Source organism: Seriola aureovittata, chromosome 1 (genome assembly GCF_021018895.1).
Source record: "Seriola aureovittata isolate HTS-2021-v1 ecotype China chromosome 1, ASM2101889v1, whole genome shotgun sequence".
Lineage (NCBI taxonomy): Eukaryota > Metazoa > Chordata > Actinopteri > Carangiformes > Carangidae > Seriola > Seriola aureovittata.
In genome coordinates, this window is record NC_079364.1 from 27,854,527 (window position 1) to 27,877,722 (window position 23,196).

Below are 23,196 nucleotides of genomic sequence, written 5' to 3' on the forward strand. Positions count from 1 at the left end.
ATTGTTCGTGGTTTTGTATATTGTCAACTGTCCACTGCAGATCACTACTACTGCTATGAAACCAAACTAAATTTCAAGTTAACAGACATTCAGTTGTTCTTGTTTATTTTAATTATTTATATTTTCATTTATCATTGTAAAGACCTATTGACAGAACAGATCTATCCGTGTATATCCCCAACATCATAAGGGTGTAAATGCCTGATGTAATCCACCGATGTGATCATTGGTCTCAGTCCAAATTTGATTTTAGAGCTTAATAAAATCCCGAATCTGCAAGAAGCATATTTGGTTCTGACTAATCAAATACAAATCCTGAAGAAATCTGCCTTTGATCTATTGTGCTCCTAAACCTCACCTTTTCCATTTTTTTCCCCATGCTTTTATTTTTTTAGGCCAAACCCACTAATTTCCTGTACTGTTCTGGTTTTCTCTGTATAGCTTAACACAGCTCTAGTGCACCACCCCCTCCTTGCTCTAAGTCCCCCTCCCTCGCTTTCTATCTCTCTCCCCCTGTGCGTGCGCGTCTCCAAACACACACATGCACACAGCTATTGACTGTCAATACTGTACATGTTAGAGTGACATACATGCTCTGCAATGCTTATGCTCTGCTTAAAGACTGCAGCGCCTGAGACAATCGTACTCTCATTTGCCATGCAGGGAGGGTTGACTCCATCCATGCATTATTTAGCAGGGTGGCTCCTGAGATGGGGTGCTGGGCCCAGAGGGTTGCTCAAAGGGGGCTCCAGGGGTCCTGTGGAAAATTAAAGGCAGTTTAATTTCTGTGCTGCTTCAGTCACTATAAATTTAGATAACGAAGAGGATATAAAAATTATTATTTTTAAGTGTAAATCTCCCTCTAGCCTCCCTACTACAAAATAAACAAAGGATGTTCTTAGAAAGGAGTTTCAGGGGAAGAACTATTCTAAATGGTAAATTGTGGGTCTGGGACTTAATGTGTATCTATTTATTTCACAAGCAGCTTTAAGGAGAACGCAACATTAACAAGACAAGAAGTCTAATAAGGCACAAATTAACCAACCCGGGGCTGATTTAAACAGGAGAAACCTTTATTCTCAGCCTCAGTAAGTAAACACATTTAGTAGCTTCAACATTCATTTGCAAATCAAATCCACAAAACAAAATAAATTACATACACCCACAGTTAATCATTAGTTAAAAAAGTGCAAACCATTTAGAAAGGCATGAGCTCATTCTTGTGAAACAACTATCGGAACACACCAGAGCGTTTGGCCCAATTAACTTCAGAGACACAATGAAAATTAAACCTACATCTTGAAACAAACTGGAGTAACTGTTTTTAGACTCTTCTCCGAGCCTCGATGCAGTAGTATTAGACATTTAAAGGATGCAACTTAGAAACTCCTTTTTTGGCACTCCCATGATGCATTGTGATACAATACAGTGTGAAAAAGATGAATCTGCACTCAGCAAACCTAAAAGGCCATTCATCATTTTTAGTGAGATTGGTAGAAGAAAGATCATGCATCCATTTTTGTTCACTTTGCACCAGTTGCTGCTGCAGTTGCAAAGCTGAGATTGATATTAGAGAAGTCATTTCAGTTTAATTTCCCAGGTCATAAAACATGATGTATTTTGCTTTTTACAATATCCAAGTCAGATAAAAAAAAAAAACAGAGGTGAATCAACTAGACAAAGACAATGGACAGTAACACACACGTGGGTTTCAAGAAGCAATACACATGTCAACACTTTGTGCCAAAGCTGCATCCATTCCAGTGATCCAATAAACAAACAGTTAAAGTAACTTGTCGGGAGTTTGAACAGAAATCTAAGTCATTTTGTCAAAACACTCTACTAACACCACTTTTGATGAAGCTGCTAACTGCAGCCAGTCCAAAGAAATCCCTGCTTTAAACTTGTCAGTGATCTCCATTAGGATTTCTCTCTGTCTCCACGGTCTTGTTGCAGCTCCTGTACTTCTAACACTGGAATGAATAAATGAAATGGAACATAAATATTTCACATCTGACTCGAGGACTGACAAATATCAAAAAGAAACGTTTTGGTGCAAATGAGGATCCATTTATTGGCCCTTGAAATGAGTCTGTGTGAAAATGTGTGTGTGAAGGAGGCGTGGTGGGGCGGGCGGAGGAGTGGAGGAGAGGATCTTCTCCCATGATGCAGCAGTTTCCTTCACATGGCATCGAAATGGAAGCGGTGGGCTTCCTGCCTCTTCTCTCGGTCATCCGCTTTCTGATAAAACATGAACACAAATAAACACACACAGATGAAGGTGATAAAGAGGTAGAGAAACATGATAAACACTTTTTTGGTCTATGAATCACAATCCACAACAAAATTCTTTCTGTTGGTCTGCAGTGGTGAACATATAGGACATGTCATTAATGTGTAGATTCTGTAGTACTACTACATGTGTGTGTGTGTGTGTGTGTGTGTTTACCAGTATTAATTTTGTCAACAAAAAAATTGAATTTTTTTCCAAGTGGAACATGAGAGTAAAACTAACAAATAAACTACAATGACCAAATATTTTACATTTTTCATCAAAGAATAAAATGACACAGTAAGTGAAAGAAGGACAAGTATTGAACTGTATTACAGACTTGTTCAACAACCTGCAAACATTTGGAAAATCGCAAACTATAAAACAGTGTCTGCGGCCCAGAAATCTGTCTTCTTCAGAAGTTAATTTTGCTGTTTGCCCTGTTGCACATTTAACAAGAGGCATCTTTTCTCTTGGTAACGTCTTCAGTAATGTCTCAGTAAATAATGTTAGCTAACGTTATTAGTTCTTGGAAGGAAAAGGTACTGGTCCCCAAGTGAAAAATAAAGAAGTGGCAACAAAACACCTAGGACAAATGATGAAAATTGCAGGCCAGAGGCTGACAGTTATTAAAAGGTGCTACACCCTGCTTATCCTTGAGGGTTGTGGGGGGGCTGGAGCCCATCCTTGCTAATAATGGATGAGAGGTGGGGTACACTCTTAACAGGTCACCAGTCATTCACAGGGCTGACACATTATCCCCCTTTATACAGAGATCCTGCTATACTGCCATTAAGAAGACCCCTCATCATGCCGCCTTTGCTTGTTTACACTGAACCAAACACAGTCGGCATATTACTGCCCCTGCATGAGACTTTAGAGCATGCTGGAGTTGAGAGTTGTGAGGTGTAACACAACAGTGTTGGTATCTGTCCATCCATGCCGGCTCCAACTTTTACACAAGCGCTATTCCGGCTCTGTGATTACCTCCACTGCTGGCATAGAGGCAATAATGCTTCCCCATTCTGTGTTTGTACCTTTTATATAGAATGGTGAGGCAGAATAAAGGTGCAGCATTCCCACCTCGAACAGGCAGTGTAAAAGGGGCTATAGAGACAAACAGGCCTTCACGCTCACATTCACACCTATGGGCAAATTAGAGCCAATGAACCTAACCTGCATGTCTTTGGACTGTGGGAGGAAACTGCAGCACCCAGAGGAAACCAACACAAGTACCAGGAGATAGTGTAGAGAGTACAGGTAGCTACAATAATGACCAGTGAGTACACTGTATTGTTACCAAACATCAAGCTGAGAAAACAGCCAAGGTTTGGACACACAAGCTGCAATATGCTACCAGTGATCCTCTTCAGCTGATCAGTGGCTTCTTTCAGCATCACGACCAAACTGAGCGTGTTGTTTACACAGCTATAGTGTTAAAACCAGTTGTGTTAGTTCCAGGTCTGCTGTAATATTAAATATGGTCACATAGTTTAACTAAATGGAGCCAGTGGTAGATTCATGTATTTAGGCCCCTTTGCTTGTGCATCAACGACAACAACAGCCACCACCAATTAATTTGTAAAAAATGAAACAGCCACGAGGCAAAACTGAGCATAGAACAAATTCAGGTTAACTATGTTTTGTAATCATCACATTTTTGAGCAACCACAAAAGAACAGATGTAGCGAGTGACTTCTGGTGGGGAAGTTAACCTTTCAATATTTAATCACAGAACTACAGGTAAAAAAAAGTTGCATCAATTATCTGTCATCTTGGCAAATACTTTGTCTCATAAAACCACAGGAGAGAAGAAAAACACAGGAAACATGTAAAATAATGACAATAAACCAGCTCGCACGCACGCACGCACACACACGCAGGCTTTCTCTACTTATGAAAAGGCCTTTTAAGGATAAGTGCTTATAAACGGATAATACATGTGTACTTCTAGCCAACAGGCCATTATCATCATCTGTGCAGGCAGACAAACAGGCAGGTGTGATGACTGGAGGCGGCAGCGTCCAGCTAAGCTGAGAACAAGCTGACAAGATGTTCAGCATAGACCCCCCCCCCCCCCCCCCCCCCCCCCCCGAGGGCCCCCGTCCACGTCACATGCTCCTAATATTCCTGATGGGGTGAGGAGGACTTTTAGACAACAGCAGCACATTTTCTTTACTTCTTGCAACTCACAGGTGATGTTGCCCTCCATAGACAAGTATATTTCCTGAACTGAGGTCCTGTGGAAGCCATTTTGTAATTTCAGCGAGTACAGACTGTGTACATCCCCACAGCACATTAGTGGGATGATGTACAGTTCTATCTAACAAAAGAAGAAGGCAGCTGCGTGAACATTTACAGATAAGGTATGAACAGTACCAATTTAAGTATACTTCACCTTGAAGTTCTCTTAACTTGCTGCACAAGCCCTGCAAACGCCTTACACACGCCCTGCACGCGACCTGCACACGCCTTACACACGCCTTGCACACGCCCTGCACACACCCTGCACACACCCTGCACACGCCCTACACACACCCTGCACACACCCTGCACACGCCCTACACACGCCTTGCACACGCCCTGCACACGCCCTACACACACCCTGCACACGCCCTACACACGCCCTACACACTTAAAGGTGGGAGTAAAAAGTTTATAGTTTATAGTTTTCAGCAACAGAAAACAGATAACTACATCGTTTCTGTATCAATCCCCTCACTGTTGCTTCTACTTTTTTTGGTACCCCAGTCAGGGTTATAAACATCTGTACATGTTCTTTTCAATTAACAAAAATCCCAAACTTCTCAAAGGCAATCACACACCAGTAGTTGTACAAGATAAAATGAAATATATAAAATGCAGTGTAAAGAGTGTAAAGTGTACAAAGCTGAACAAACGTCAGGTCCAGCTTCAGTACTCCTTTTAGATGCACTCTTCTACAGACACGTTTTAGTATTAGTGTTGTAGAGACAGTATCTCTCCTTGATATTTCTGCTGGTGAAGTTTAAGAGAAGTGGTGGAAGAAGTTTTCAGCGCCTTTACTGAGTAAAACAAAGTTACAGTCTTTTTAGTACAAAATGTTTCCTCTGGACAAGGTGTCCCTGTTGAGCTTCCATAGCTGGACTGTAAGATTGTAACTTTTCATTTTAGCTTTAGATCAACTTTGCATATTTTCACAGAGCGAGGACGGTGGATTTTCCATTTACTCTTACGTTAGAACTGTGATGGGAGGGAAATTTTCACAGCCAGTGGAGACAGGAGGCAGAAACCGACCGATTTACATATGTGAAGATTGTGTGAACCTATCCTTTAATATTGTAGCTGGACCAGGTGGAGCTAATTTTTCCTTTTTAGTATCATTTGTAGTTACATTTATAACTATACATCAGAATGTATAAACTGACTACATGTTTTGTGAGTAAATCTTCTTAACTTGTTAAAACTTTAAAAATGTAATGATAACTTTTAATTCCTGGAGATCATAATGACTCAGAAATCATTCTGAGCCATTATCTATGGCAGTACATTGTAATGAGGTTTGATGGGGCTCTGGATCAAAGGAGGGAAGCATATTATACTTTTTTAGAGGTCGCCATCCGTAAAAAAAAAGAAAAAAAAGATTCCACATCATCAGGACTGGTGACAGTGCAGTCAATAGTGCATTTAGATCTCTTATATGAGGTTATTGATGAACTGTGGATGGGGAGAAAACAGGCAAGAATCTGAATGGAACCATCCTCTTTTTCATTTCCTCAACACTTTAGTCTAAATGTTGCAGTAAAGCGGATCATGTTTTTGTATGAAAAGGACTGAACCCAGTCTCAGTACATCTGAGAGACTTAGAGATGACTGTCCCCTTTTAAAGGACAGTCAATCCCTCCTTGATCTTGACTAATTTGCTGCACACACACGATGGGCAGCAGCGCATTTACTGCATTTTTTTTATCCAATCAGTTTCGGTTTATAATCAGGTCTTAATCTGTCTTCCAAGATACCAGTGCCTTATATTGATTCATGTTGTGGTTTCTCTCTTTTCTTTTTTTTTTTTTAAGAGCTTTGTGTTTTAAGGAGCAGATGGATTGATGTGATGTTCTTTCCTTTGAATAACCGATCCACTGGGCTGTGCTGCGGTTCAGTCTAATTGACAATCCAGGGGATAATACCAAATTGTCATCTTGAGGCCTGAATCATCATTAAGCTGCAGAGGCATCGATTTGTGTCCATCAAAAGGTTTCAATGACGCAGTGGTGGGTCTGTGTCTGAAACCAGGTGTTAAGCTACAGTGAGGCATGTTGCAGTCTCACTGGGCTCTAATGTCAACTAATTAAATCTGGCCTACATGGGGATGATGGATCTGAGGTAAGATGACTGATTACATTCTGCTTCATTACATATCTTTCTATCTATTTTAAATATGACTTTCTGTTTGATTATTACTGCGGCTAATATTTCATTGCCGACAAGTTCACGGGAGCTGTGTAAAAGCCCTTTTAGCTTGTTAGGCAGGACAGCACGTCTTTGCCCCCACGCCTCTGCCCTCTACCTGACTTTGTTATTAGAAGAGCAAATACCAGAGGCGGCCGCGCAAACACACAGAAATGCCAAATGTCAATCAGCGGGCTCGCCCTGACCTTACTGGATGGCCCCCGCAGAAGATGAGGTGGGAGAAGATGAGATATGAGGGAAGATGTTAGCGATGTTAGTGGTTTACAGGATTCATCCTCAGGCTTGATTGCCTGGATGGTGCATGAGATTACACCACACTGGCCTTTCAGTCCAGACGTGTGTCTTTCAGCTGTTAGGCCAGTCACATACTCCAGATTTGTTATGTTTTTTAAAAGAGGTCCTGCAGTATATTATAGGTCAGTTCACCCACACCATCCAAACATTGTCAGACTAGTTCAATCACAAATAGACAGGTTTTGAAATGATTATCTTTCGGCTCGTATAGACATTTTGTGAATCTGATCGCTAACTTGGAAGAGATATTTCAGGTGTCCAAGGTTCTGGAAATGAAAGTCCGTTTTGTTTTTTAGCATGGATGATGTTAGGTGACTGGTAGTTGGCACATTTCCAAGGCTTGGACAGGCATGAAGCTCTGCTGGTAGAATTATCAGTATAACACATGAGCAGCTGTGTTAGAAATTGCATATGAACAAACCTGTGTACATAAAAATGTAAGTACAGAGGTTTCAGTGAGTGATCCAGTCACTGAACCTACATTTCTGTTGCAAACATAGCAGAAAGCTCGAGATTAGGTTTTATAGAAACCTGAAAATACATTTTCAGTTTTAATCAAATTACTTTTGGGATTTTGAGTCAATGTTAGATGTTTTCACCAAATATGGCTCAGTGTTTTGTTACAGATTTCAGTAACAAACTGCCACAGTCTGATACCGCTGACCAGCTGTTTTATTATATACAAAAGTTTCTGGTTTCAACAGACTCCTCAACTGAATCTGGGTCTGACTGAGGCTCAAACATGTGGCTGAGTCTCTCTGATGTTTCCTCCTCTAACCATCTCGATACTCTCTGCTCTTTCACCTGTACACCTGGAGCCAGCAGGTGGTGGGCGGGGCACAAGGTCTGATCCAGAATTTCTCAATGAGGAAATAAGAGTAGATGTGCTTCCCATTTATTACACTTTTTATGTGGGAAACAATGTTAAACAAAATATTACTCAGGGCAGAGTATTTTTACATAGCTTAAAACATGTCTGGAGAGGAACTTTAATATAATTCAAATGGACAATCAGAGTGGCAAAAAATACTTCCAGAACCAGTTCCCCCTTTCGAAACTTGCATGAGTAGGGAACGAGGCAGAAATGTGTTGAAACTTTTACAGCTCAGCCTAAACACACAACAGTGATCGATGCTTCCTTGTGACTACAGACCCTGAACATACCAGATTTTGTTTCAAGTGAAGTATACTACCAACCTACACAGTTTTTTTTTTAATTTGCATTTTCCTTTTTCTTCCTCTTAAATGAATCCACATTCTTCACCCCCACACACCTCCTCATCTACTGTATCTAGACACTTGGTTCAGTCACCAGCCATGTTTTTTCATGTGCAGTGTTGATTCAGATGAAGCTAATACTTCGTCCATGTCTCTCAAAAAGAGGGCAATTAGACTGTTTTTGTGTATGTAACCATTAACACACACACACACAGGCATACACACACACAGGCATACACACACATATACACACACACACAGGCATACACACACACAGGCATACACACACATATACACACACACACAGGCATACACACACACAGGCATACACACACATATACACACACACACACACACACACACAGCCATTAAGCGCACATACTCGCACAGCAGATGGCTTGGAGAAAATGCCAGCAATTTACGGCACCACTCAGCCCAGCAGTCAGCATCACCACAGTGTGTGTAGATGAAAAACAAAACAATCCAAAGAACAAAAAAAAAAAAAAGTTAATTTGTGAGAATCAGTGTTGAATAATGTATGTGTCAGTGTACATTTTACTGTGACTGTACCGTGTGTGTGTGTGTGTGTGTGTGTGTGTGTGTGTGTGTGTGTGTGTGTGTGTGTGTAACTCAAACAACAACAGGATCAGGAGGAGCTGACGCACAAAACACACGAGAAAACATGCAGTGACTCCCTGGAGGACATATATATTGCTGTAATGAACAGCAGATCTGCCATGCTGAAAGGACAGAAGCAGGCAATTACAGTTGAACGTCCTTCCAGGTTGTGGCCCGGGCAGAGAGAGATAGGCAGAGAGAGGAAGAGAGAGAGATAAAAAAGTATGTATGTGTGTCTCAGCGGGAGGCTAGAGGACTACAGGACAGGGACAGCAAGACCCATCTGCTGCTGGTTGTGACCAATCTGCTCTCTCACACACACACACATACACTCACACAAACTCAAACTCTAAAGCAGTAAATCATCAGGAAGAGGCAGCATTAACTGAACCATTGTGTATGTGTGTGTGTGTGTGTGTGTGTGTGTGTGTGTGTCTGTCTGTCCTGACCTTCTCTTGCCAGTGAAGGATGCCAATAATGACAAGAATGAAGACGCACACTCCGATCAGCGCAATGGCCGTCAGCAGCACGCTGTTGCTAGGAGTCAGATACAGTTTAGCGCTCCAACTAAAGAGAGAGAGAGAGAGAGAGAGAGAGAGAGAGAGAGACAGTGTGAAAAAATGACGACTTGCCATATGTTGTTTTATGTTTCATCATAGTTTTATTTGACGAAAAAACAATGTAATTACCAAATGGCACACATAAGCAGAGATTGTGTCCTAATTAAGTTGAAATAAATGAATAGATGGATGGATCTCTTTTACTTTCTTGTCACAGTTGAACAGAGTGATGCTCTGCTCGCTCTCTGGTTTCCAAGAACTTTTATGTAATTCCAGCATCAGCCTCTTTGATATATTAAATTTATCACCTCACAATCTGCTAACTCATAGTGTATGTAGGAAGAATACCAATGCACCCGTTTTTTTTTCCTAGTTAAGATCTCATTTCAACTCGTGGTGTATATGTAGGTGTGTGTCTGTAATGTGGCAAGTCTGGCGAGCTGGGTGAGTGTTATGTGGCTATATGGAGGAGCGTGCATGTGTGTGTTTGTCTGTGTTGAAAAGCCATCTGGAGCTCCTCCTGGCGTTTGAGATGCATGTGAGCCATGTCGTGATAACATGAGAACACATGCTATGAAGTGAGAGAGAGAGAGAGAGTGTGTGCGTGTGTGTATGTGTGTGTGTGTGTGTGTGTGTGTGTGTGTGTGAGGGAATTTGCACGCTCACATCTGGGCATCGTTTTGTGAAGACACACCAAAGAAACTGTATTGATCTCAGGCAACATTAACTTCAATATGTGGCATCAGATGAGGTGGTTAAAGCGTTCAGTTGTATCCATAGCAACAAGCGTCAATGGGTCCTCCCAGAAAAAAATTACACTGCCGTGAACAAGGAGAATGGGCACATATGACATCATATCTACACTGTGTAATATTTCTGAGGATAAGTGTTGTACCTGCGGGGTTTGTCGTGAGGGAAGGGGATGACGATGAGCTGAGAGTTGGGGATGATGGCGGTCCACTCCTGCTTCCTTATGTCCTGGAAAGGAAGGGAAAAAACACAGATTTCCATAAGAGACACACACACATACAAACACACTTTCACAATATGTATGTTAAGTCCTCTGGGGCAGGGTAATAGTTTCCCTTAGCTGCCGTGCAGCGGCTATTTTAAGCAGTGCCTTTACGCCACAGACAACCTGCTACTTGAAATAAATTACTGTCGCTTTGGGGAGCAACAAAGTTTTCCTGGAGTGTGTGTGTGTGTGTGTGTGTGTATGTCTGTGTGCATACAAGCGTGTATATTTGCATGTGTGATGAAGTGTATCTGCAGTTGTGTGTGAGAGTTCAGCCATCTGCGGAGCAAGTTATTATCTCAGTCTCTGTCCTGATAAAATATACATCGTCTTTTCTCATCCTGTAACTTGACTCATTATGGCAGCGCTGACGTCTGCTTTGAAGAGGAATTCATGGGAGGAAACTGGAGCCACAGTCTGAGTGTGTGTTTGCAATTAACATGAAAAGAAAACACACACAAACTCTGAGGTGACTTAGGGTGATTACTGTCACAACAATTTTTTCTAACTATCCAGAAATGACTAACTTGATTATTGCCCATAATAAGAACACAGAGGGACATGTGATTCAGTTGATTGTATGATTTCATGTGACTGGAGCAAAAAAAGGAACCGTCACAAAAACTCCCATCTAAGGAAACAGGTTATAAGAAGTGAAAGACAACATATTCTGTGGGAACATCATCTAAGGTGAAAATAAACACAGAAACCAAGATAAAAGCACAGGAGACTTCCTAACACAAACTCATGCAACAGGATTGGGACATCACTGCTCAGGGGTGAACCCTCACTCTCCACCCCTGAACACATGCGCCTGCACCCCGTCAACACTCTCACATAACTGCTCATGGTTTTCACATGTGTCCTGTTACATCACATTCCTCTTAAAATTAAAAACCTTGAGAGGACCTTGGCTCGCAGGTGTTAAACTGGACAGGCAGTGACTCTTAAGACAGAGTTAACCGTCAGGATTTAAACTGTGGTGAGTTTAGAAACATTCGCTCCCAGCGCTGTGTTTGACAGCAGTTTGACTCTGCACAAGTTCAAGTTTCAATTTTAGCAGTTTGCCGCCTTGAGGCTCAGCATCCAATGATGATAGATACAGACACAGACTGTATTCAACCTCTGCATACAATTGTGCTGTGATATCTGGAAAACCTCAGCATCATCACCAGTTTTCCTGAGTCTGATTTTGCCTCGTGTCTTGTTTTAGCCTCACCCAAGCCTGTGCTCAGGCTCATTAGGGGTTCAGAGTTCACAGAGGTTAAGAGATGTAAATAGAGGAGGGGGCATCATATCAATGCTTTTTATTAAGAGCTCTAATCATGCTTGTAACTGGGAGGAATTAACATTTCCACTTATGCATTTGGCGGCATGTGGAGGTTCCACTGCTCTTTAATTATGGCTCTCTGTTCTTCATCAATTGAGAGGAACCACATCTTACAGCTATTTTGAATAAGCGTGCGAGAACGGCGTTGCTTTTTACATAACGAGCACATTGTTGCCGCCAGCCATTGTCGCTTAGCTCTTGGAAAGCGCTGCCGTCGGTGCGGCAACCGGCGGGGGAGCAGAGCTGCAGACGAGTCAGCCTCCACTACCGCTGCCTGGGAGCAGATCCGATCTGGCTGTTTGGAAGAGAAAAGTGTTCCCAAGTCTTCAGAGAGAAAGAGAGACACTCTGGTTCAAAGCCAGGGAAAGTAGCACACTATGAGTGAGCGAGGGAGATGGATACAGAGATGGAGGGTGAGTGAGAGAGTGAGAGTGACAAGTAGGGGACTGATTAGTGAAGTAAACCACTTTGAGCAGCAAAGGGAATCCCCTGGGTGGAAGATAAGTGAACAGTAGGATAGAGACTAACAGAGACAAAGACGGGGAGGGGGTGAATAAAAGAGAGGAATGATTGGACAGAAGATGGAAGATATCCAAGTAGATTTTACAAAACCTCTCCTGTGAAACAGCAGGAAGGAACTCTCAGTTTGGAGGAGAAAATTGTAAAGGGCACAGTGGGGAGGATAGTGAGAGAATGGGAGTGGGACAGAAATAAAGCCAGAGAGAGAGACAACAGAAATGAGATAGATCAAGAGATTTGACAAACCTGCCTACTGAGCAGGGTGGTGTAGCGGTCAGGATTTCTAAACCTTCTTCTCTTTCCTAAAGAGCTTTCCAAAGCTTCTCCTCCTCATTACAGGTAGATCTGATGGAGTTACACCACTCCCCGGCCCCAGTGGATAAAAAAAAAAATCTACTCCGCATAATGGGCCGCATCTTGAGGCACTCATTAATTCACTTTGTAGAAGGAATGGGCGAGGAGGAGGAAAAATGGGGAAAAAAAGATCACATTTCTTTGCATAGAAAAAAAAAGGGAGTGTGTGTGGAAAGGGGGACAACAAAGCAGCTTGTTTGAGATGAGTGTTCTTGGTGCACTACAGTTTCTGAGCCGCGGACCGACCGATCTGCAATTCTAATCAGCTGCTTGACGAAGACCTTGGTACCACACGGGAGGGGAAAAAAGGGCCCTGTCGGGCCTAATATTCAGTGTGACAAGTGCAACGTGTGTGAGAGAGCGAGAGCGAGAGAGAGAAAGAGAGAGAGAGAGAGAAAGAGAGAGAGAGAGCGAGAGAGAGAGAGAGAGAGAGAGAGAGAGAGAGAGAGAGAGAGAGAGAGAGAGAGAGAGAGAGAGAGAAAACAGAGATGGAGATGAATGCTGAGAGAGGGAGAGAGCTGAACTGAAGAGAGCTGACATTTGAGGTAGTGTAGTGTAGAAATGTGGCTGATGAATAGATTAAAACTGTAAAACCAATCAATTATTTACTATATTCATATAACGCAAGCTTGTAGAATGACAGAAGGCGCACGTGGGCCGCATCCACAGAGTCATTCATACATCCTCCACTCGCACAGGGTTGTGAAATAAAGACGTGTTTGAAGTGAGAAAGTAAAAAAAAAAAAAAAAAAACGGGCATGTTGGTATTTCTGTTCCAGTCAGGAGCTCACTGCACCTGCATCAACTCCCCAGGTGATGTCATCAATCACTTAATACAGTATAAGCAGGAAGAGGAATTTATCTGCCGTAAAGCAACTGTCAGCATGCCATCATGTTTATCCTGCTAATTATTTAGTGTTTTCTAATGTTGAGGGCAGAAAATAAGTGACGGCTATCAAATAATGCTTGCAACACCTGAGAAACAACTTCTCCTCATTCAGCAGGGTTCGTCTATAAAAAGGAGTTTTATTGTGAGAATTCAAATTAGTGAAGCTGTGAAACTCTGGCAACAGAAATAAAACACTACGAGCCTGCCTTTAAGAGAATTCACAGGGTCCATAAATAAACAGCAAACCAAAGACTTGCAATAGGAAATTGGAGAGTTAAGAACTGTTGAGCTTTGTGTGGGTCTTGACAGTTTTTTGTTATGCAAATAGATCTTGATCATTCGTTTTACAAATAAGAAAAAAGAAAAGAAAAAAAGGTGGGTTACAGGATTCTTCCGTCCTTCTGCAAATATTTTGAACACATCATTGTTTGACAACTAACATAAATACCTGTTATCACACATTTTGTTGCATTATCTGGTGCTTGAATAAAAAAGAAAAAAAGAAACTCAACTGAGTGTTAAATATTTTTGAAGGGAGACACTGCTGTTTCTGTTCAACATTTCTAATTTGATAAGAACATTTGAAGAATCTTCACACAACACCCTTCAAATGAGCCTCATAATCCTCGGAAGAAATGTGTAGCATCCAGCCTATTATGAAATAAAGCCTGAGCAGTGGGAGAAAAACAACAATTTTGCTCTGCGCTTATGACTTTAAAACTGCTTAAATTTCTTTTACCATGAACTGATCCTTCATTTCATGTTTTTCTTAGAAAGTTTTCTTAACATCTTCATCCCGAGGCTGTTTTCTGCTTGTCTCTAACTGCCTTTTTTTTTTTTCGCAGACTTACTGCATAGACAGTGATTCTGCCACGCATGCCATGTGCTGTTAAATTCAGGACAGGTTAGGGTGCTCAGAAATGACTTCAGCTGGCACATGAGTGGCACTGTAAATGCTCTAAGATACGTTTTATGAGGCAAGTTTTGATAAAATTTGCGTCCAGTGTGTTGAAGGGGTTTACTTTGGTTCAGCTGAGTGCCCTTTCTCCCTTTTCTCAGCTGCTGTATCATGCACATAACTCTATAAAAGAACCTGCTTCAAATATTCTGTGAGACCAAACAGACGGCAGATTTTCTAAAGGAGTGCTGCGAGCTGTCAAGGTAATATAGCCCTCTCATTTTTCCTCACCGTCTCTCCAGGCTGCCGGGGGATGCCGACAAAAAGGTGGTCCAGGAAGTTGGCGCTGCGTCCGAGGCCCAGCACAGTGTAGGGCAGCTGCAGGGAGAAGTGAGCTGACTGGCTCAGCTGACCGGCTGCAAGAAGGTTGAGAGAGAACAGATGCAATTTTTAGTGTCATTAAAAAGATGGATTCTTCTTTACACATAGTGTAAACATATCAGGATAACCAATGAGCCTCATCTATTTTTCTTTTTTTTTTTAAAGAGCGGTTTTTCCTTTTGACTTTTTGCCATGATAGCAGCAGATTGACAGTGTCAGTCTGTTGGTGTATCACCTTGGTTCAGAATGAAATATCTCAGTTACTATTAAGTATTGGATTGTGCTTGGATCTGGTCCAGATGCTCATGGTCTCCAGAGGATGGATTGTTCTGAGTTTGGTGATCTCCTGAACTCTTTCTCTTGCAACGCCATGAGGTTTACTTTTTTTGGTTTTTAGACAAATATGTCGACAACTGTTGGATGGACTGACATTTGGTTCATCTACACACGTCTCCCTCAGGAAAGCAAACCTTTAGCATGCGAGCAAGCTAAGACAAGATGGTGAACACGGCGAACATTATACCTGCTAAACATCATCATGGAGGTGCTCATGCGGCCGTAGACTCTTAGTCTTGGTACTGACTTATTAATACATTTGAACTGGACACAAAGGGTTGTTTTAAATTCAACTCTCTGGTTTGTGTGATGTAAAGATTTTCTTCTGGTGCTGTCTAAGTGGTGCCAATACTTTTTTTTTGCTCCTGGTTGCAGTTTTCTGAATACCTCTTTTCTTTCTTTTTCTGGTCCACAATGTAGAAAAAAGGATACAAAACAAAAAGATCTTCAGTTATCAGTACTTTATTCTTCCTCAAATTTCATGTAAAGTGCAGTTTACAAATATTAATTTTCACTTGCTCTTGCACTTGTCTTTTTCACATTTGAACATGCATTTTTAAAATGAATCTTTATAAGCCCATATCTCTACTTTTATGCCTCATGAATACACAATATTTTGTAGCCTGTAATCTTTGCACATCTCCATTCACTGCTTCCTGCTCAGTTCAACTGATTGAATTGTAAACATAACCCCTGTTCTCTTGACTGATCTTATGACAGTGCAGCTGCAATAACCCTGCTCTAGCAAAGAGAGCATTAAAGTTTTACCTAATGTAAAGCTATCAGCTCTAAGCTAACCCATCCTGACCGTGACAGTCAGTGATGAGACACGAAAACATAATGAAACACACAACAGGAGCGCCTGAGCCAGAGGGACTGCAGCATGAGACCTTGAGTCCTGACATGAAGAAGCATCATAAAAGATACAAATCAGAGTGAGACACCTCAGGCCAGTCCAACACCTCTGCCTGTTTCCTCACCCAACCTCCCTCGTCCATCCTGTAACGTCTCCATCCTTGCTTACTATTCTCATCCAACCCTTACTCTCTTGTTTCCTCCTCTCTTGCTCATCTCTCTCTCTCGTCTCCCCTGATACATCACTTCGATTTGGCCTTACTCATTTCGCTTTCCCCTTCTTCTCCTCCCTCCTGCTCGTCTCCCCCCGCTCTCTCTCCCCTTCAGCTGCTATATCTCGCCCACGCCACCCAACTCTGCCAAGTGCAGCCGACATAAATCAACCTCTACGTGGTAAACAAAGAGAGGAAGGGAGAGGGAGAGGGAGAGAGAGATGGAAGAGGAGAGAGAAAGCCTAGAGGCAGCCAGTGATCAGAACTAATGTGGATGGACTGCGTATTGCAGGCCGAGAGGAGCACAACAACAGTTTTGCTTCTCTCTCTCTCTCTCCCCCCATTTTCTTTAATCCCTGCCTAATCTCAGTTCAGTAAAAAAAAGATTTCTCCATTTTATTTTTTGTCACCTCAGCTGTACCTGGGTCAGACCAGTCTTTCTTTTCTAAAAGCTGCCATTTTACATCTGGACCATCTCACATATGGCTAAGAAATGAAAAACTAATGGGTGAAAGTGAGTAGTTAACTCAGGTAAAGCCCGTAGTGTCTATTGTATGGTGTTAGCGCACTAAAAGCCTGTCCATAATGCTGTTATGTACATGCAGTCGGTCTGAATGCTGAATAGACCCATCGACTTTTGCCACCTTCTACCAAAGAAAGCTTTTAATCAGTTGTCTCTCTCTTTATCTCTCTAAATTTCACATGCTTGCCTCTGCTCGGTGTAATCTGTTTTCCCAGCTTTTTAGTGCTGGGTTGTGGGGTTGTGAAGAGGCAGCATAATTGCCTTAATCGCACACCGCAGATAGCGACGGAGAGAGGGAGAAAGACAGAAATATTGGCTTTCCAGCATTTACAGGAAGAGCTGGGCACAGTTTCGTGGACATTGACGTGTTCAGGGCAGTACAAAGCCCCTGCCTCTGACAGACATTCAGGATGAATCCTGGGGTATCTGACATTTACTGAGAGGTGCATATGTGTGTGAGCGGTGTGGGCAGAAGACCTGCACCAGAACAGTAAAGTAGAAAGCCGTGTTCTGCAGTATGACGCACGATGCACATGATTTTAAATCATAATCTGGTAAGTTCACTGACACAGATGGAGGATGTGAGGACGGAAAGATATAAAATCAGAAAGAATTTATCCATGTAAGTGGCGTGGCTCTGAGGATGGTGGCATTGGTTGGTCGAGTTGACACAAGTAGCTGGAGAGAGTAATTTCAAAAACAAACAGGGAGCTGACAACATAACTGAACCTAGAGGCAAAATTTAAAACTTAAATTTACATTTATTCATTTATATATTTGATATATAATATATTCAAGAAATGATATAAGCCTGTATCACAGGTAGCCCTTCAAGTTCTTTACACAGGACAAGCACACGTAAACCTAACTCACCCCGAATCACAAATCTCAAAACTAAATATGGTAAATAATACATAAGGTAAATAATAACTGACCTTAGACCCCTCAGTACAAGAAAAACAATGTAACAAACTCTGATCCAAGTCACAGAGGGATGCTCATGAGGAGAGCTGAGGATAAGCAGTGGGGTGAAAAAAAGGACAGTAACATGGAGAGTGAGCCCAAAACAAAAAGTCATGTACGACACTAAGAACCAAGATGCAGTAAGTACGTGGACTTTGACTGAAATTAGGACAGCTAAAGAAACAAGCATTATACCTGTGTGTAAGGCTTGAATTAAATCAAAAATGAAACCTAGACTCGAGCCTTCTTGGCAGTCCTGCTGTCTGTATGCTCACAGAGAAATGCAGTGTGAGGGGGTGAAGGTATCACAGCTACTGGATCTGACCAACTAAACCTAAAGGCCAACAAACAGCAGCAAGAAAGCAGAGCTGTGTTTAAGTTAACTTTATGGTAATGTCATTTCTTTTTTGTTGATATCCACCAATCAAATGAGAGACAAACTAAAAGGGCACCGACTGCCCCACAGGAGCAGCAGTGTTACAGCATTACTTTGAGATGAATCCAGCTGGGGAAGCCATTTTAAAATCAGTCCACTGGCGCCCGGTTCTCTGAACCTCGTCCACTGGGCTAGGCAGAACAGGATTTTTGAGGGGATTGGACCTTTAATCCAGCCTTGGTTTGATGTGTTTGACAGACTGCTGCTCCCTGTCAGAAGGCAAGAGGTGGATGACTTGCACCCGGCCACTCAGCAGGGTGGAGTGGGTCTGAGAGTTTGTGTGTGTCTGTGTGTATGATGGAGGATCAAGCAGGGTTACGTTGCAGGCTGGGATCCTGGCTTAGCATCTGCTGAGCGCTGTGTGTGTGTGTGTGTGTGTGTGTGTGTGTGTGTGTGTGTGTGTGTGTGTGTGTGTGTGTGTAGACTTGCTAGGAAATGTGGCCACGGCTGGAGCAAAGCCATTTCACAACATGGGGAGGCTGGAAAAAGGGTATTATGCAGAGCAGTGTATCGGAGTGTCTCTGTTTTGTGTGTGTTTGTGTGTGTGTGTGTGAGGGACACTGTGTTAGTGTGTTTTCATCCTATCTCCTTATAGCAGAGCCAGTGGAGGCCTTGGCAGGGAATTCCACCCTGTACACATGACTGACAGCCCACAATACATCTCATAGGAGACAAAGCAAATTCAAAGCAGCATCAACAGTCGGCCATGGTATGTATGTGTATGTGTGTGTGTGTACTTCTCAGTTCTCAACATACACACACACACACACACACACACACACACACACACACACACACACACACACACACACACACACACACTCTCTGATCTCCAGAGGACTGAACCTGATCATCACTATATCATGATGACTGCCACCGCTCTAATAGACAAGTCACTTTTCTCCTATGATCAACACTGCATCAAAAGTAAAAGCATTTGTGATGAGTGATGTTTTAAAATATAAACATGGACTTCAAGCTGCTGTAGGTTTTGGCCATAAGTCACAATAAGACAATAATAATACAAAGACAAGCTCTCTTCAGGGTCTGCAGGAAGGCTGGACAAGCTCCCCTCGCTTCTACTCCAAATGATCCAAATTAATGATGTGGGTTGTGGTGACTACACATGTGGCTAAAGCCTTGTGCTGCTTAATTAAATAAGCAGTGTGAGCTTCAGAGCTGATGTTTGCAGAATTTAACTTTCTTCTATTCACAAACTTAATGAGCATTTATCTGAAGGTTAGTTTTCTATACTACAACAAACTTTGAAGCAACAAAAGTTTCAGCAGTTGTGGAGCTGAAAGAGAGGCAACAGTAATGACAGAGCTTTGTACTGTTGTGTATACTTTGCACAGAGAGGTTTCAATTTTGTTCATCTTTGGAAAGCCACTTGTCGGTGAAGAGAAAGTCTGTGTCATCAGCAGCGTGACAGAGCAAACTACAGTCTCATTGGGTTTTGCAAATTCATTCCACGCTCTACACGACTGTGCAAAGACCAGCCTTGATAAAGTTTGTCTCATGTCTTTCACTCACACACAATTATATAAATTGCAAAAGACATTTAAATACTTTGACTCTGTGGATTCAAATTGTTGCTAACTCAGACTTGATAACAGTGTAATGTGACATATAACGTGTGAAAATGCAAAGTTGAAGGATCCTCTGGACTGTGGCTTTCATCAACATGTGAATTAATTCAAATTATAACTGCTGTTGGTTTATATTTACAGTATTTATATAGCGAAGCCTGTTAAAAATACAAAAAAAGCCTTGGCTCACTGACTATCTGATCTGCCATAGTGGATTGAAACTAACTGAGAACACTGCATATGCATGTAAAAGACGCAGAGGAATATAAAAGAGGAATATATTCATTACATTTTACCTACAGTGGTTTGTGTTTTTGTTTTTTGGGCCAGGTGAAATCAATTTTGCTAGTTCCCACCTCACATTTCTCTCACAGCAGAGCGCCAGTTAGTGAGGACAAAATCAAAGATTTGGGGATATTGAGGCTCTCCCTGATATTGAAGCTGACAAACTTTACTTCCTCGTGGGCATGAGGAGGCGAAATGGGAAAAAAAAAAAGTGAGAAATATTAGAGAGAGAAAGACAGACAGAGAGAGGACATTAATGCCTCTGAGGGAGCTACAGCATCCTAATGTGTCTGTGTGTGTCCATCTGCTGAGGTCTGATGACACACATCCTCATGTAAAGCCTCGTCCTGTCTGGAGGTTTTACCACCTTTGTGCAGACAGGCAGGGTGACAATGTGACGTGACATCAGCCTGAAACTAAGTCAAGTGTGTTTGAAATGTGAAATATCAATTTTGAGACGATAAAAAAAATCAAAACATTTATGTAAAACACAACTGTGTAAAGCGAAAACATACTATCTGAAAATCTTTTTGTAGGACAATGAGAAATAGGCATATATCATGATCCCAATGATTCATCAAGAAATTAAATATGGTCATTAACTTTGTTGGCTCGCAATGCAGGCACACACTCATGCACGCACATACACAAACACACACTCTCCCCCCCCCCCCACTCCCCAGGGCTTCAAAATGGAACAAAAAAAAAAGTGGCTTCAGAGAAATTCCTAGTGCCTGTCGCTATAGAAACCATTTGCTCCCCTGATGGCGATAAAAGAAGCAAATTGCAGCGATGGAGGGTGGAGCCATGAGAGGTAGAAGTGTACATGCACGCACAAACACACACATACACATATGTACGCAGTCTGCTTCGCATGGAGAGCCTCTTTTATTGTCCATACAATAGTGTCAAGATCTGGATATTGATTTGGGAGGGAAATTGTGTGTGAATATATATATGTGAGAGTGTGAATGTGAGGACTTTATAGTTGGCCATCACCACCCAGTTTTGCACTCCCTCTCTACAATTGACACCTGAAATGACACTATGTGTGCGTGCGTGCGTGCGTGTGTGTGTGTGAGAACAGACAGCTGTCATTGCTCTTGTTTGACCTAAAATCTAAATAGAAATAGCAGGTTCCCATATTTAAAGCTCCACCAAATTTCCTCTTCTTAGTCCATGAAGCATCCACTCAGTGAAGTTGTACCTCACTTTAGCTTTCATATCTTATTCAGAGATGAAAAACCAGCAAAAACTGAAATAGCAAACTTCAGGAGAATACGACAATCAAAGGAGAAAAACAAACAAAATAAGCCAGACATAACTAAATAAAAATAACTAAATAAAACATACCAAGTGTGTTAGTTAGAGAATATTTTAGGCTTATGATCTTTATATATATAATATTTAGAGCATAATGAACTGCACACTTGCTCATATAAGAACATGAACTCATCATGGAATATTTTCTTAGAATAAAAGCATTTATAAATATTTCTATTCTCAGTAGCTTTGAAGACATGACTTATTCAAATTGAGCCACAATTACTAACCAACAAAACCAAGTATTAACATTTGGAATGACAATTAGGTGCTGCAAGACTGGCAAGTAATATTTTCTCAGGCAGAATTGGGTATAGATATTTTGTAAATATTTGCTTCCACAATTGCAGGTACACTCAAGATTGTCAAACTCCCATGCTGTGGTGAAACTACTTAAACTTATCATGAGAGAGTTCAGGAAAGCCTCTCAGTTTCTCAGTTATAACAGAAAACAGCTGCTTTTGCTGTTACAGATAATCAGCACATTGAAACATCTAAATGCTAATGCTAGCATGGCAACATGTTAACAATGACAATGATGATGTTTAGTATAATGTTTGCCATGTTTACCATTTTAGTTTAGTTAGTTTGCTAGCATATGCTAACTGGTACTAAATACAAGGCTGAATGTCATTCATTTTGCAGCCATTTGTTCGTAAATCAAAGCACTGGACACATTAAATGTTTGACCTAATGATCGCATTAGATTAAAAGCCAGTGGATCACAAAAATTATGAGGATTTACCCTCCATGGGCACCATGAATGTCTATAGAAAATGTCATGGCAATCTTTCTAATAGTTGAGATATTTCAAACTGGATCTGGCTAAAACATGATGGGCATGGACTAAATAATAATAATAATAATTAAACATGAACAGCCTCTTTCAAAACCCTCAAACTTAATCGTGGGACAAACTTAGTACAGCAGGTAGATTTGAACTTCTTTATGTACATCATTCAGACACAAACTAGCTTTTCATTCATCTCATATAAGGAAGTTTAGAGACAGATTAACAGGCAGTCAGATGACAACGGTGACAAATGAAAACCTAAGCTTTTAGCTTTGGACAGTGTATGATAGAAATTAAGTGCAGAGGAGAGAGGTTACAGGGTGAGAAATGATAGAGAAAAGAGACAGATGAAAGTGAGAGGAGGGCTGGAGGAGGGATGCGGAGGAGAAAAAACATGAGGGAGGAGAGACGGAGGAGGGAGGTTAAAGAGTGAAAAACAGGGAAGAGAAAAAGCATGCTAAGCCTGATCAATAGTAATTCTCCATGTATCTGTGTATCTCCACTCATTTTTTGTCTACCACTTCAATATTTCCTTCTCTTCTCCCCTCTTCTCTTCGGATCTCTGTGTTCTTCTCCTCCCATCTTCTATCTTTCTCTTTTGTTCCACGCTCATTTTCACTTCTCCCTTTCTCTCTGCTTTCAGCTCTGTCCTCTGCAACCTCTCATTTTCTCCCCTTCCAACCCTTTTCATTTCTCTCATCCACCTACTCTCCTATCTCACTCCCATATTGTGGATACTGTGTGTGCTTCAAGCCAATCGTCCGTATACTGTGCAATAAAATGGTTTGAGAATAGGGTAACACTCACTGTTGACCTGATGAGGTCTCTGAGAACAGGAGTATACTGTGGCCATAGATCAACATGACGTTAAGTGCAACAGGCTGACTTTTACGACACTGCTCGAGGCATCAGCATGATGCAGCAAAAACCAACATGAATGGCTTAAAGTGAATGTACAAGTCAGCACAACTCAGTACACACACAATTTTCCATTTCAATTTGTATCTAACGTTGTTTGGGATCTTCTAAATGTCTAAAAGGTTAAGATATGATAAACATGTTTGTGGGTGAGTTGCTGCAGGTG

General features: G+C 41.6%; 1 protein-coding gene across 1 annotated transcript in view; it reads right to left on the minus strand.

Annotated features, from left to right (window-relative positions):
* Positions 1-1,052: 1,052 nt before the first annotated feature.
* Positions 1,053-23,196, minus strand: part of itfg1 (integrin alpha FG-GAP repeat containing 1) — a 144,640-nt gene continuing 122,496 nt past the window's right edge. The window contains exons 15-18 of the mRNA XM_056402763.1: positions 14,708-14,832; positions 10,307-10,389; positions 9,301-9,418; positions 1,053-2,241 (exon numbers count right to left, since the gene is read on the minus strand). Coding sequence (XP_056258738.1) covers positions 2,182-2,241; positions 9,301-9,418; positions 10,307-10,389; positions 14,708-14,832 — 386 coding nt within the window. The 3' untranslated portion in view covers positions 1,053-2,181. The remainder of the gene's footprint in view (positions 2,242-9,300; positions 9,419-10,306; positions 10,390-14,707; positions 14,833-23,196) is intronic.